This window comes from Zeugodacus cucurbitae, chromosome 6 (assembly GCF_028554725.1).
Source record: "Zeugodacus cucurbitae isolate PBARC_wt_2022May chromosome 6, idZeuCucr1.2, whole genome shotgun sequence".
Classification (NCBI taxonomy): Eukaryota; Metazoa; Arthropoda; class Insecta; order Diptera; family Tephritidae; genus Zeugodacus; species Zeugodacus cucurbitae.
The window spans coordinates 53462501-53479297 of NC_071671.1; the positions used below are offsets into that span (position 1 = coordinate 53462501).

Genomic DNA, 16797 nt, shown 5'->3' on the forward strand with positions numbered 1-16797 from the left:
TGGAATCTGATACGTAAATATGCTCTCACTGGAAATCATATAGTTACATTTTTAACAATATTAAAATCTCTTGGATATATATTGGATTGGATCACTTTGGTGAATTTGCTCCAGAGCGCGGAATGAAAATCTAGAATCGATATTACGATATAATATATGTATTCATATTTTCATTTTGCTCACTTTCCTCCGGAGAAGTCTATTGGATGACCCATTGTCCTCTCCTTTACTCGATACCTTCTAAATTCACCAACCTGTGTGAAATATAGCTAGATATTGGTAAACAACAAGATCAAGGATCATCAGATCGCATATAAATTATTGTATGAATTTCAATTGAAATGTTTCAAATCCGAAGTCCTTAAGTTCTTTAATACATCGAACATTTAAGATCACACCACAGATGTATTAACAATATATCATTCTCTACTGAGTAGATTTCAACATATCTTATATGCTTTTTTACAAGTATATGTGCCTTAATTTTTAGCTATTTCTAATTGTTATTTATCAAACTCCCCTTGTAAAAACATAAAAAATACGCCAATTTTAGTTCACTCGGTACAATGACATTAGTTTTTTTTTCTAAATTAGTTCAGTAAACTTTTAGATACATAGAAACCAACATTTTGGCACCCAAATGGAAAATGATCTCAATTTTAGATTCAGTTTCTAGTTTAAAGTCCAAAAAATTATGTACGTTTATGTTGACACGTCCTATTTGTAGATCCTACATTGGGTATTCCCGAATTTTTTTTTGAAAGCCTAAGAATTAAAAAAAATCTTCTTCTTTCTTCGAATAATATTAAGAGATTTGCCTAAAGTGGGGGAAAAATTACGAATGATGAAATTATCCTCCCTTTATGCTCGTAGGTCTCGTTATATCAGAACCAATAAAACCATTTTGGTTAGGGTATAGATAACTATGAAATATTTAAATGTGTTTTAGATATCGAACAATTGGTCATTTATTGTTTTCGCATACATTGTCAATCTCTAATTATTCCTAGACCATAGTTTTTGATTCTCAAACAATATTATTGGATCAGGGCGTACAATACATTAGTCTAGTCTTATTTTGACCGATGTAGATAGAGATCAAATTTGGTTCACGTAACCTCACAAGTTAAGTTCTTTAAATTGGAGAATACTCTACACAACTCAGAAGACTTTTAAATATTGATGAAGCTAAACTTAAAGCATCTTACATATCGTAAATGTTCCGAGAGAAAATCTCATATTAGCTAAACGGTCTTATGATTTTAAGCGATCTAGGTAGAGATCAAGTCTGGTTCACGTTACGCAATAGGTTAAGTTCTTTAAATTTGAGAATACCCTACACAACTCAGAAGACTTTCAAACATTAATGAAGCTAAGCTTAAGTCACCTTATTTGCTATATAATCACAAATGTTCCGAAAGAAAATCTCATATTAGCTAAAAGTTGTTAAGGTTATCTACAGTTTTGTGTTGCCTTTATAATAACATGAACCTGGTCAGATTTAAAACAAATATTAGTTGCGATTCTCGATTCGGCTTTTGTAAAGATCGCTAATCGACTACATTGTTTCTGAATTTTAGCTATTCTGAGTTTTAAATTGTTAAAGTTGTCTTTCCTTCTAAGCTTAAAACCTACCATAAGATTTTCTTCTAAACCTTTCCACTATAACGGTTTATGATCCTCAAGATTTATGATTAACAAAAATGTCATATACGGGTAGATCTAGAAATAGATAAAAAATTGTATTCTCGAAATTGACTAAAATATTTCAGAGATAAGTTCAACTATAGCTTTATATAGAGAAATTCGTTGCGATCTCTCAAAAGTTCAATTACAAATTTGATTACAAGAATGATCGCTTGCGCAGAAATTTAACTCTTCTCAACTGTTTCTATGTATATTATTTAAACATCAATTTTATCATTCGATTTTCCTATAAGGCGTATACCAAGCTTTGAATATATCTGAATGATCTATATACATACATATATCATTAAGTAAATTTACAGTTATTCATTCAGACAATATTAGCTATTTTTTAGGCAGTACCGAAGTGTCTGCAATCTCAATTGTTCTTGTGATGTTGTCACAAATTTCATTCACTGTTGTCTCTTCACATTTCGGCATATTTTTACATATGTTGACATCTTCCGGTTGCACTTGTGATCTCTTTGCCATAATGAAATGAGACGATACGAAATTGCTAAAAATAATCTCGAACGGAAATGCATATATATATTTAAGTAAATATGTATGGAACACCCTCGACATATATATATATAATATTAAGCTATAAATCAATGAATCACTTGTCAACTTTTAATGAAATAATTTTGAACAATTTACTGTTAGTTGTTGATTTATTTTAAAATATGTTCAAATTTGTATCTCTCTATATTAAATATATAGCCTTGTCACTCCATTGCCTTTAAAATAAAAAATAATATCAATTAAATTATGGAAATGTTGTCCATTGTTTTACCTCGACTTTATCTCTATTTAAAATATTTTATTAATTACAAGTAATTAAATATTTCCCACTATTGACGTTGCCAACTGCATCAATTAACGCCTAAAATAATTGTATTTGTTTACGGTGTGAAAATACAATGAAATTTGTCTGGAAATTAAGCGTAAAATTGTTTTGTTGTTGCTGTTGTTATTTCTGCCACTGAATATTATTACGTTCGTTATACATACATATATTGATAATCATATAACTTTTTTTTAACAATCATAACTAATTTGCCTCACTTGTGAATTCCCAATATAAAAATGAGCAAAAAATGTAAAAAAAAATCAAAGTGCCATGATTTGCCTGAACTAATTACGGTTATGACGTCAATGTACATATGTACATATGTAATTATTAGATATAATAATAAAAACCTAATTGCTAAACCAATTGCTACACTTCAAAGTAGACAGTCGAGCAAATTCTATCATGAATATTTAAGTACAACTACACACATGATAAATTTCAATTCCTTAAGCAATGGCATGTTTTTACACGAATGGTAGTGGAATTTTTAACCGTTTTTTATACCTAAGTAATATTTTATTATTTAATTTAATTTTTATTTAATAATTTTGAGCAAATTCATTGTCAGAATTAACTATTTTAGATTTTTTAGACTACTCAGATTCATACTGAGATTCGAGGTTCTTAGCTGGGACAGACTTCTTAGGACTCAAAACCCTTAAAACACAGGTTACAAATGCCTTTCGATGTAAATGTTTCGAATTTATGTCATAAAGGAACTCCCTTATTCGAAAAACTTAGATATAGATCTCAAAATCCAGGCATTATTTATTTACAGAAGCTTTTCGAAATGTACTTTCAACTACTACTTTATTCCGAGTAAAACTACTATGGTGTATCTTAATCATCTATCAGTAATGGCTTTGTATTCTTTAATATTTTTGCAATTCTATTTGTTCTATAAGGAAGCTTGTGACAAATATCTTCCGCAGAACCCATCAAACTGTATTATACAATTTTAATTTTTTCTTGTCGAACTCCAGGTGTAAAAACATATCTTCAGAGACCCCCACTGAAATTGTCAAAAGTTTCTTCGTTCATTGAAAGATTAATCGCACCGTCTTGCTTAAACCAAAGATTATACAAAACCTATGTCCTCAAAAAATAGAACAATTTTGTGGCTCTTGAAACCTACAAATCTTCAGCTCACAGTGTATAAGGTCCAGAGAAAACTATGCAGCTTCTATCTAATGTGTTTTGACAGGTAAAACTCAGTATAGAAATCTTAAAATGTACCCGCTATACTTTCAACCAGAGGTTGTCTATTCATAACTTCAATTTAATATTTTCGAACCTGAACCTGATATAGTCATCACATTTTGTGAAACGAAGTTTGCCAACACTGTCACAGTGATCTTCAAGTAAAAAGACATTCAAATTTTTTTTATCGTTTTATTTTTTTATCTGGAACTAAATCGTATAATATTTTTTACGATTATATTCTTAATTTCCTTGTGTTAATTTCTTGATTTTACAACCAGCCATTCTTTGTTGTGCCGTTATTAATTAGTATGGTCCATGGAAACTTCCACGTCCTCTATAACCATTCCTGTAACGAAAGCAAAGTTTAGTATTTCATAAAACATTCCGTGAGAGAAACAGATTTTAAACCATATACTTACATTGGACGACGTGAACCGCGGGATGATCCCTGACTATAGCCGCGTGATATACGCCCTCCACGCCCACGAAAACCGCCACGTGGAAAACGATTTGTCGTAGACAATCTTGGTATATTTGTGCGTTTCAACATAACCTTAATTTGACGACCTCTGAAAAGTGTATCGTTCATTGACAGTGCAGTCTCAACAGATTCCTTTGCACCAAATTCAATGTAAGCGAAGCCTTTGGGATGGCCATCAGCTTTATTGCACAAGATAGTCACACGATTTATGGCACCACAACCATGAAAATGTGATTCCAACTCCTCGGCGGAAGCGCCATAGTCCACATTGCCCACGTACACTGAACGTGTATCGATTTCTTGCTTCTCTTCTAAAGACAATGTCGCCGTGGCAGAACCTGTTGCAGAGGCAGCCATTTGTTTGTCCACCTCGATTTGCATTTCACTGATCTTTTCGGCTTCCTCCTCCATTTCCTTGACACGCGCTTTGATTGCTTCTAGCTCGGAATCGATTGGTGTATTGGCTTCCATTTTTTTTTTTTTAATTTGTGAATAAATATAAAATATTTTTGAAAAATATAGATTTCTTCTTAGATGTGAGTCAAGGAACTGCTGCAAGACTCAACTGCACTGCACTCTTCAAAAACAGAATGTGTTTAATGTCAGAATTTTAACTGCCCTTATAGTATATTACTCAGGTAGATGACATTTCAACCTTTTTGTCAATCTTCCGAAATACGTAACCTTTTTCAAAATTGCAGCTATTAAACCAAAATCCAAACATTTGCTTAAACACTTTTCGTTATTTTACAGGTACTCAATGATTTCCTTTGTTCTTCATATAAAGAAGAAAAGGTTATCGACGTTAGTCGAAACTACGGGTATTGTTTCAAAGGTCGTTTTCTAAGAAATCTGTTAATTTAAATCGCGCTGTTTTACAAAGCCATTTTATTCTTGATTAATTTAGGTACCTGTGACCTAGATCTTGATTTTTATTTAGTATCTGAAGTAAAAAATGCATGTAGGTACTTCGTTTCGGAAATCTGTTGCACCACCTGCCTCTCAGTTGCTCTCTCCGTTCATAGAGTGACCATTAGCTCCAATGATTGAATCTCTGTAGATCATGATTGATAGCCTGCAAGACTTTCAACATCACTTGATGAGCTCTTCGTCAAGAGTACCAGTGCGAATCCGCTGTTAATGGATCAACCCATATATAATAAAAGTAGTCAATATCACAATTAATTTTCAGTTGAATACACTGATATGAATGAATCGAGGTGGTACAGATTTGTAATCTTCACCAATTCCTAATATTTAAAGAAAATGTGAATTTGCGATGAAACGCCCAAAAAGTAGTTGGGATCGTGAGGAATATGTTAGAAGAACTCACTCTGAAAATTAAACAAAAAATGAAACGTTATCCACAGAATCATAGAAACCAAAGATCTTTTTAAAAACGAAAGTGCAATCAAACCAGGCGTAAAAATTCAACATTTTTCTATATTTTCCAAACTAACATTACTTATAACTTATAATTTTATTATAAAATTATATTTTGCAATATTTCATTTCGTTCCCACAGTATTAATATTAATTTTTATTCGGTTTATTTCAGAATATATTTGCCAAATCAACGTGCAATTCAAATTACGATCGGTTCACGAATATCGAACGCTACTTCCTCTCCGATTCTTGCATATCAATCCAACGTTCATTTCATCTTTTATTCAGACAGGTAAGTTTGCAAACACAGAACATGTTTTCAACGTTCTGCTCACCTGAATTCGTGCAATTTATTTGCATTAATTTAAAGAAAGTGGAATTATTTTCCATTTCACGTGGCAACAAGCGTTGATGAAAGCAATTGACTTGGATGAGTTGTAAAAAGTTGTGGCACAAAGTTGAGATGTCGTTTTTTATATTTAAAGCACGAAGATATTCTTCGGATTTTTCATTTTTCATGAAATTTTTCTTATGAAATAGATTTAGAGAGGGGATATTCAAAACTCAATATTCATATTTTTAGTAAACCTGTAAATAGTCTAATGCTATATTAAGATCGGGATCGAAGTGGAAATCACTGATTCGACTCTAGTTGTTATATACGGCTTAGCATAGAACTTCTTCAGCATACCATTTTTCAGCTATCCGAATTGTCGGTAATTTCATTTATCTATTTTTCTCAGGCTGAAAATGTTTGTTTTTTAATATATTTCCCTTTAGCACGAAGATCGAGCGCGACGATCTGAATAATCTAAGAATTGAAGCCTTTACTGCCATATTAGTCTCTTTCAGAATACTGTCGCCTTGAAATTCTCTAAAAAAGTTTCGAAAATGTTGTATCCTATCTAATACTGAGAGCGATAAGTCCATGTTTCATAGGGGAGAGTTAAATAAACTAATACTGAGTATTATAGGGGAGTTTTTTAATGATCAAATAAGCTTTTCTCAAAGCTCAAAGGATCTATTATTAATTAAACATCAAATAATTAAATATCTTTAATTTGCAGTAAGAGATCTCTGCGCAACATAATTATCAATTTACTTTATATTAATTTATATTTATACTATAGAGAGTATTATAGTTTTGTTCACATAACGGTTGTTTGTAACACCCAAAACTAAACGAGTTACATATAGGGTTGTATATACCAAAGTGATCAGGGTGAAGAGTGGGATTCAAATCCGAATGTCTGTCTGTCCGTCCGTCCGTCCGTCTGTGCAAGCTGTAACTTGAGTGAAAATTAAGATATCTTGATGAAACTTGACACACTTATTTCTTGGCACCATAGGAAAGTGGCTTTCGTAAAATCGGACCACTACCACGCCCATAAAATGGAGAAAACCGAAAACACATAAAGTGCCATAACTAAGCCATAAATAAAGCTATGGAAATATAATTTGGTATGAAGGATCGCACTATGAAGGAGCATATTTGGATGTAATTTTTTTTTTGAGGAGATGGGCGTGGTTCCGCCCCCAAATTGGTTTTTTGTACATGTCTCGGAAACCAATAGAGCTATATAAACCAAACTTTCTGCAGTTGTTTTTTTAGCCACTTCTTAATACAGTCCAAAAATGAAAGAAAGCGTCGCCCACTTATGGGTCAAAAACCATATCTCAGGAACTACTCGACCGATTTCAATGAAACTTGGTTTGTAATAGTTTCCTTACATCCCAATGATATGTTGTGAAAATAGGTAAAATCGCTTCACAATCACGCCTACTTCCTATATACCAGAACTTTGAAGACGATCTGAATCGTTTACTTTACAATATATAAAGTAAGCACTAGAGAAAATATCGGTGCAGAACTTTGCACAAATACTATGTTTATAGTGTGGCAGCCCCATTCTAAAAATCGCCAAAATCGTACAATAGGTTTTTAAGGCCCCATATATCGAACACGAGGACCTCGCTTCTAGCCTAATATTATGGTTTCCAACTTTCAATGGACTTTATACATTATATATGTGGTCAATTTGTGTATTATATAATATAAATAAAATTAAATAAATAAATTGCGAGAGTATAAAATGTTCGGTTACACCCGATCTTAGCCCTTCCTTACTTGTTTTCATTTGTTGTTGTTGTTTTTCTTTTTAAAAATCGAGAAAAAAATCTTTTAAAATCCTTATCATTTGTTAAACAAGATTCCTTAATTCTATGTATAGAAGATTCTTAAAAAAAATATCGCATGCGAGAAATTGCTACCAATAAAATCGCATAATAGATAAAAGCTACCCATCTCCTCTAATGAACAACAGTTATTACTCATACACATTTAAAATGTTAGTGTGTGTGCATGGTTTTTGTTGTTTATTTTTACTCACTCACTCATTAGTTTGACCATTAGCTCTCTCGCAAATCAAAATCTCGTGTTCCATACCCATATACAATGGAATGCAATTTAATTGCACGAGAATTGTGGCGAATTCACATTTATATGCGCATGAGCATGCAGTTAAGCAATAATATTGTCATATATCGTTAATTAATCGTCGAGACAATTCAAATATCGTTCAAATGGTGCGCTCGCGTGCACATTACGTATACGTAATGTTGTGCCAAGCGTTTACGAATGTGAATGAATTCTTTTGATATTTATTGAATAATATTTTTGATGTTGTTTGATTTGCTTTGTTCTATTAGTGGCTTTATACATGGATTTACATATATTTATGTTCTTATGCAACTTATTACAAGTTGTACAGACACGCCTCCTCATTCAATTGTATCACAGTGCCTTTAATTATTATGTTTACATACATATGTATATAAATATATATGCATATATATGTATTAATTAGCAACTATTAACAAATTTATTTGTTTACGAAAACTTTCATTCTACACGTATGGTTAATTATAGGCTTTCATTTATTTGTTCGTCAACAAAATAATCTGTGATTTTCATATTTTTCACTTGAATTTTATTGCATTTCTTTCAATCGCTTTTTCTGCTATTATTGTTGGTAATAGTAGTGTGGCATGCAATGCAGTTTTTTGTGACAATGTTTTAAGTTTTTCCACGGTTATATTACATTGTATTATTCTATATATATTTGTTTATATCTGCGTGTTTGTAATCATAACCAACACGTACTTCTAATTGTTTGGCTGAACCTCATCTGATGTATAATATAATCATGACACATTGTTATTGCATTGTTAGCAATATAAAAGAAAGTATATTGTTTAAAGAGTTTTCTGAACAAAGGACTATATCAACCCAGTCCCAGTTTATTGAACTCACATTATATATTTTTTAAATTATTACTCTGTCCAAGAAGTTCACAAATTCGAAGATTATTTATCCGGAAGTATTTTCATCTTATTTTGAAGTCGTCTACGCTTCTATTGGTCTACTTTGTTTCCGTCTCTAGGGTCAAGCACTGGTCGATTAAATCGTTTTATATCGAATTTGGACATTTGTATCAACATTAACCTCTACAAAATATTTGTAGAGATCTGTTTGCATTAGAGCTCTTGGTATTCGACTAATCGACTAACCGAATTAACCGAATAGGGCATTATTCGAAAAATAATATGTGGTTTGCCCTATTCGGATAGTCGTCAGTCATCGACTATTCGATTAACCGCTCATTTCCGACTATCCGGTTAACCGTTCGTCGTCGACTATTCGAATAGTGTAAGTTCATTAAATTTCTATTTTTATTGAAAAATGTGAAACACAGGAAAAATCCGCACAATTGACATTTTCACAAGTAAAAACAAACAAAAATCAAAGGTTGCTTGTATTTCAAACAATTTTCATTTATTCGAATAGTGACAGTATAACTCTTCGAATAACCGCAGTAGAACGACTATTCGAATAGTCGTAACATTGCGACTAATCGAATAATACTAACCGGTTAATATTCGTACGAGCGGTTAAAAACCGGATATTCGAATAATCGGTTTTCAGGTTAATCGAATAATTTTAAGAGCCCTAGTTTGCGTCCCAAACTTATTCTCAACTGAAATGTCACTTTTTGAGCCAAATTCTCGACATTTGCGGGAAATTTTGCTTTTCTTTTTTAATGCTTTCGGATACGTACGGTGAGGCTGTTCTAAGTGAAAGAACATGTCGCGAATGGTTTCAACGTTTTAAGAATGGTGGTTATGAAGTCGAAGACCGGCATGTTGGTGGAAGGGAGAAGATTTTCAAAGATGCTGAATTGGAAGCATTTCGATTTTTTTTATTGTTTGCTTATTCTATAGTTTATACTTTCAAAAATATCCTGTGAAATCGGTAAGGTCGTATCTTGAATAGTTTTTGAATGGCAGCGTTTTAAAGAGCGACCGCTCTCGAAACGACTTTTCTCAAAATTGCTGACATCATAATTCATCGAGAAATACCATTACCATACAATGGCCTACGATCTTTTTGATTTGTCAAAAATTGTCAATTTTGGCATTTAAAAAACGACCATTTTAAAAAAAAAACGACATTTTTGTTTTAAATACTGCATTTTGTTAATTTTTGATATTTTTCAAATTTTAGAATTTCTCTGTTTCAGATACTCTTTTGGCCGGAATCATGTCAGCAGTTAGGGAAATTCTTTTAGTACCTCCCTAGACAGCATATAACTCCGTTATTTTTCGATATTTTTGTAAAAAAAAAAAAAATCTTAAAATATAGCTGAAAATATATTTTATTACGTTCAAAAAACTTCGAAACATCGATCGAGCACTTTCTTAAAAAAAATCACTGGTATAGCCCCTTAAATTAAATGTCAAAAAAATGTCCGAAACGAGTTGATCTCTATGAATGCTATGGAGAACACTATAAAAGAAGTCGTAACTTAGTGCATGCTTGAGTTGCGGTCGAATACGGTCAGTTTGGCTCTCATGATATTTAGTTTAACAGTGTCTCCAATCCAATGAAGAGATACGCACATTTCACAATATACTACTTACGAAACACAAATATGTTTGCTGCTAGATGAATAGTACCGCCCATACTAAATATCAAATAATATAAGTATTTGAAATGAAAATCGATCGATATATTACAGTGTCATCTGTTTTAAGTAAGTATCGAATTCTTTTCAGCATATGTTCATATAAGGATATTTACAAAAAAATATCATGGCAATGAAAAACAAAACAAAGTAGTTTTCAACAAGTTCGCTGACATATATCTCCCATACACTGAGGAAAATTACTGAGTTATTATTTAAATGATTTTTTCAATTTAAAGTTTTTCCGACTTAAATAACAATCCTTTATTAACCTTCTTCGAAATAACTTATCAATTTGAGTCGAAAAGTGTAAATGTAATGGTCGAGTAATTAATTGAAAATCTGATATAGATGTCAACCATTCTGACATATTGAAAAATAACTTTATAAAAAAGTAAACCGAAACCAAAAAGACTTAATGAGTTAGATCAGTGTATAACCCTCAAACTATGACTAATTTTGACAATTTATTCTGGGAGTATAGAAAACGGAACAAATTTTGTTTCTAAGACCATGAAGAGTATTTTAAGTATAAAGATACTCCATTTTTCGAAAACCCTAGATAGGCCTAAGCCTTTAATTGGAATTACAAAGTGATAGTGAACTTTCCGAAGGCTTATAAATATCTTATTGAGTTCCTAGTTATCAATCGATTTCCAACTATTTTTTTGATTTTTTTTTGCTCATTCAGCGAAATTTACAAAATTTAAAGTAGGTGAAGGCCAAAATACTCATTAAATGGTTCAGTTTTTTTGCAATCACTGTTAGTTGTTTAAACACAACATCGCTGATGGTAGTAAATTGTTTAAAACCACCAACAAGTTTATTAAATCAAAGTAAAAGTGAAAAAAATTCCAATCCGCAAATTTTCGCAAAGCAAACAAACAAAAAAGCGGGAGAGAGAAGGCCAAACAAATAATTTCCGCATTTTCACTGACTGTTGAGTGAACATTTAGGCCTATAAACAATAATAAGTCCACATACATACATTTATGCCAATATATTTCATAGTGATGGTTTGAAAAGTGAAAAGTGTATTAATTAACTGTATTTATTATTGCAAGCGCTCAAATTACAATTGCTGCACGCATAAATATTTAAGTCATGAAAACCAATTAAATGCAACAACGCCAATCGATTGGCGATTTTTAGCATCATTATGCCTTATAAAGAGCTATATACGGGCACTTAAATTACTGTATATACATTTTTATAGCGCTCAATTAGTGAAAGACACATTTCATTCGCACAAGCAATGCGTTATTAACGTTAGTATTTTACAATTTATAGAATCGCATGTTGCAATCGCATAGTTTAGTTGTTGTAATTATTATTGTTGTTGTTATGGTTGTTTTTTCCGCTATAAAATGATATAATTAAAATTTTCACAATTTATTTAATGCAACCTTCACTTTTGGCAAGCTGCGTGTGGCAAGTGAACGCTTGTGCATGCAGTGAAGCGGAGATAAATGAGTGTACATATCTACATACATATGTATATACATAAATATATAAAGTAAATAGAACTGTGGTGTCGATTGAACTATTTTCCGTGTGTTTTAATAAATTTGATTTTTTTTAATATAATAGCATATTTTTCGATTGAAATCGTGAGGTGTCAAGCGTCAATCACGCAATTCGTGGTATTTACAAAGCCATATATTCATACATGTTATACAGGGTGTGCCAAACTTTTATGTTGGTATGAAATTGTTGAAAAATAATAGGCAAAGTTGCTAGAGAGTATTATAGTTTTGTTCACATAACGGCTGTTTGTAACACTCAAAACTAAACGAGTTAGATATAGGGTTATATATACCAAAGTGATCAGGGTGAAGAGTGGAGTTCAAATCCGAATGTCTGTCTGTCCGTCCGTCCGTCCGTCCGTCTGTGCAAGCTGTAAATTGAGTAAAAATTAAGATATCTTGATGAAACTTTGCACACTTATTTCTTGGCACTATAGAAAGGTTGCTTTCGAAAATCGGACCACTGCCACGCCCACAAAATGGCGAAAACCGAAAACACATAAAGTGCCATAACTATGCCATAAATAAAGCTATGGAAATAAAAAATATGGAATAATAAAATAAGTAATTTTTTTGGGGAGGTGGGCGTGGCCCCTCCCCCAAATAGGTTTTTTGTACATATCTCGGAAACTAATAGAGCTAAATAAACCAAACTTTCTGCAGTCGTTTTTTTAGCCACTTCTTAATACAGTCCAAAAATGAAAGAAATCGGATAATAACCACGCCCACCTCCCATACAAAGGTTAGATTGAAAATTACTAAAAGTGGGTTAACTCACTAACGAAAAACGTCAGAAACACCAAATTTCACATAAGAAATGGCAGATGGAAGCTGCACTCAGTTTTTTTTACAAAATGGAAAACGGACGTGGCGTCGCCCACTTATGGGTCAAAAACCATATCTCAGGAACTACTCGACCGATTTCAATGAAACTTGGTTTGTAACAGTTTTCTTACAACCCAATTGTGAAAATAGGTAAAATCGCTTCACAATCACGCCTACTTCCTATATACCAGAACTTTGAAGACGATCTGAATCGTTTACATTACAATATATAAAGTAAGCACTAGTGAAGATGTCGGTGCAGAACTTTACACAAATACTATGTTTATAGTGTGGCAGCCCCATTCTAAAAGTCGCCGAAATCGGACTATAGGTTTTTAAGGCCCCATATATCGAACACGACGACCTCGGTGCTTCTAACCTAATAAATAAATTGCGAGAGTATAAAATGTTCGGTTACACCCGAACTTAGCCCTTCCTTACTTGTTATTTATATGAAATATTTTTATTCAATTAAGTATTATTAGGAATATATTTTTTGTATGCAAGGTAAATTAGAAACCCCTCATTTATTGGTCACACCAAAATTCTCATCTTCCTGTATTTTTGCTTACTTTATCAGTCCTTTCGGGAACCTATAACAATATTTTTGGCCCGAATGTTTGTATTAAACCAGTGAATGATCCCAGAATTCCTGATTTACACTTTAATTTACAAAAAAAATCTCTCAGATCAGAGGTCAGTAAATGTAAATGTTTTTGACATTTTAACATTTAAAAACATGGGGAATTTATTCCGAAACTGAATGGCTTTTTAAAACCAGTAACAGTCAGAACCTCATTGATTTTTCATAGATTTGCCGCCAGAAATTAAGAGTCAACATATGTAATGTATGATTTTCATCGACTATAAAGTTTTGTTTAGCCTATTAATGGTTTTCCGGTATGCTTCAGTCAAAACAGCGCCTATTAATTATATGTCATAGATCTCGAAATGCTTCAGTTTCATTTACTAACTTTATCAGACAGTGCGGAGACCTCGTTAGTCATCAAATTTTGCTTCCGATTTCAATGACTATTTTTAAGGAATAGTCCAGTTTAGAACTTTCGAAAAATGCGTAACAAAGCCAAATTATTCTGTAAATAAGAAAAACAAGTATCGAAACAGCCACTTAACTTAATGAAATTTCTAACAAGGGTATCTATGGACCGCTAAAGTGATTCTAGGAACTCGTGTTATCTGAATAGTTATAAAATAAAATTCTAATGCATTGAAGTTTCCATACCATTTCTAACCTAGTCAATCGGTTATCAAATCTCCAAATTTAACAATATCTACCCACAGACGTGAAGATGACTCACCCTATATATGAATACCTGACATTTCAACAGATATACGATATAAATGTATGACTAAACGCAATTTCAAATACATACATACAAAAAATAATGGAAAATTTTCTAAAATACACCAAAAAGTGAATTCTTACTCAAAACCCTCATCTACCCTTTTCTATCAGAAAAACAAAAATAAAAGGCTAATAAACTGTGCAGCAAAAATCAGTGCTTTATCTTAACGTCAAGCAAATATTTTCTTTTTTTCTTTAAGATTATATCTTTTCCTTACTTCAGAAACCAATAGTCTTTGTTAAAATAATTATTAATCTTATCTTCGCTATTTAGTTGCTGCCACTTAATTTGCACTTGAGCTATATACATGTACTTCTAAGACTTGTTCACACTCCTATCGAGCGCACATGTCATAATTAATTGCCGTTATCTGTCGTTAATTGTTATTAAATTGTGGTTTTTATGATATTATGACGTTTAGCGTTTATGAGTGGCTTTTGATTTGACTTCAAAATGTTAAAATTTATGCGAGTTAAGACTGTGCTTGAAATTGAATATATGTGTGTGAGCATATAGATAACATTATAACAAAGTAAAGTGAAATATTTATTCATAGTTTTGCGGTTTGTTATGCCCTGTGTATAAGATTTTGAGGTAAATTTAGAATGAACTAGTTGCAAAACTACTTACTTTGCAGCCATATAACATTTGACCTCTGACTAATCTACAGTTATCAAAATAGTTTTTTTTTTATAAGGTCTTAAGAACCGATTTTAGATTGTTGCTGTTCCAACGAAGATTGAATGGAATAGTATTTTTATTTTGGAAATCTTTCAAATATACTATATGGAACGTAGGGAGGTAAGTAACCTCCTTTTTAACTAAAAAAGCTGTAAGACACCAAAATGATCTTCCTTTCTTTGCCGTAATGAATATTCGATAGAATCTAATAGAAAAAATGCATGTTTCTAAAAGGATCTCAAACTAAACATTTTGTTTTATCGATGATTTTATCGATTGATTAATAAGACATAACAACGTATTTCGCTCTAAGCCGATGTGGGTTGTCACATATGAAGCTATGGGCTGTTGTCGTATCAGACAAGAAAATACGTCTTGACTAATACGGTGTGGGTTAAGCCTTAGAAAGTTGTAAAAAAAACCGTTAGGATTCCGATAAAACATGTTTTAAGGCTAAATTTGGTCCAAAACCTCAGCTTTCTGATATAATCCCACAGATTTTAACGACTATTTTCATAGAAAAACTAACTAATCCTTCTAGTATTTATCAGAACTTTTTAGCTACCATTCCTATTCAGATATTTTCCATTTTGAAAAGGATTTATTTCACTGAATAGTTTTAAGATTGGACCCCTGTAACTATACGAATCATTCTCGGCAGATAATGCCCGGTTTTATAAAGATCTTAGGCTTCGTAAGTCATATTGTACGTTTCAATCTTTAAGATTTCCAAAAGATTGAAGAAGAGCTCACGGTAGACCGGTTAATTAGACTTATGTTCCCATTAGATACATTATTGGATGACTTATTACAGGACTTATGTTGTTTTCGTACATCAAAATCTCGATAAGAAACGACTGATATAAGAAAAAATATTTATACGTGTTTAGGTATTGTCCTTACTGTGTTTTGGACCCATGACTTCCAGATGCTCCCAAATTAAATTCGATAAGTATAAAAATATATTACAAATTGATCGAAAAATTACAATTTATCGCGAACGGGATCCAGTTCGGGATCAAACGTAGTTACAATCATACATCACTAACTTCAACTTCAAGTCTTCAAATAAATTAAAGTCAGTTCAGATTACACATATTTTCCCATATATAAATATCTATATGTATTTATAAATACAACAACAAACACATGAAACAGCAAAGAGACTTTGCATAAGTGATAGTGTCAACCAACCCAAAGACCCATATCGAATTCGGTACAAAAATGGCAAGCGAACCAACCCATGCAAACACAACTTCGAATTACATACTGATATATATATATATATATATATATGTATATATATATATGAATGAAGGTATGAGAAATAAGAGTAAAAATAACAAATGAGCAAAAAAACGACAAACTTGTTGCGGAACGTCCCATGGTGTGAGGGTTTTCCCCTAGTGTTGGGAAAAAATCGCCAAATTGCCGAAGCGAGCGTGGAGAGCGAAGACGACGAACTGAAAATAGAGTGGCTTAAAACACTGGAAATACTAGTTACTGACATTAGTGCGGCGGCGGCTGAGAAGACCAACTGAGGCCAAAAAGCCACTTGTAAACAGAGCAAAAACAAACAGTACAAACAACAGCAAAGCCATATTAAGCGCCCTTTGGAACTTAAACTTCAAATTTTATGAGTAAGACACTTTAAAATGAAAACAAAAACAAATTACAAAAGCTTTTTTCGATTACCGAACGCGGCGGCGTGGAGCAAACAGTACAACAACAAAAACAAGCACTGATGATAACCACGTGAGCG

General features: G+C 32.3%; 2 protein-coding genes across 5 annotated transcripts in view; one reads left to right on the plus strand and one right to left on the minus strand.

The window, feature by feature from the left end:
- The window catches only part of LOC105212593 (gamma-secretase subunit pen-2), a 303679-nt gene that overhangs the window by 240778 nt on the left and 46104 nt on the right, over window positions 1-16797 (plus strand). The gene's annotated exons all lie outside the window — the stretch shown is intronic.
- LOC114804049 (polyadenylate-binding protein 2-like) lies at window positions 3903-16745 on the minus strand. Of its 3 annotated transcripts, none has more exons than XM_054233589.1 (3): window positions 16403-16745; window positions 4165-5360; window positions 3903-4091 (listed from the first exon to the last, which is right to left on the minus strand). In XM_054233589.1, the coding sequence occupies exons 2-3, from the start codon at window positions 4695-4697 to the stop codon at window positions 4049-4051; spliced, it is 576 nt and encodes a 191-aa protein (XP_054089564.1). In that variant the 5' UTR covers window positions 4698-5360; window positions 16403-16745; the 3' UTR covers window positions 3903-4048. The 3 variants fall into 3 exon arrangements, with proteins under 3 accessions (XP_054089564.1, XP_054089565.1, XP_028896233.2); XM_054233590.1 differs by lacking the exon at window positions 16403-16745 and having other exon boundaries at window positions 4165-5078; window positions 5138-5642; XM_029040400.2 differs by lacking the exon at window positions 16403-16745 and having other exon boundaries at window positions 4165-5642.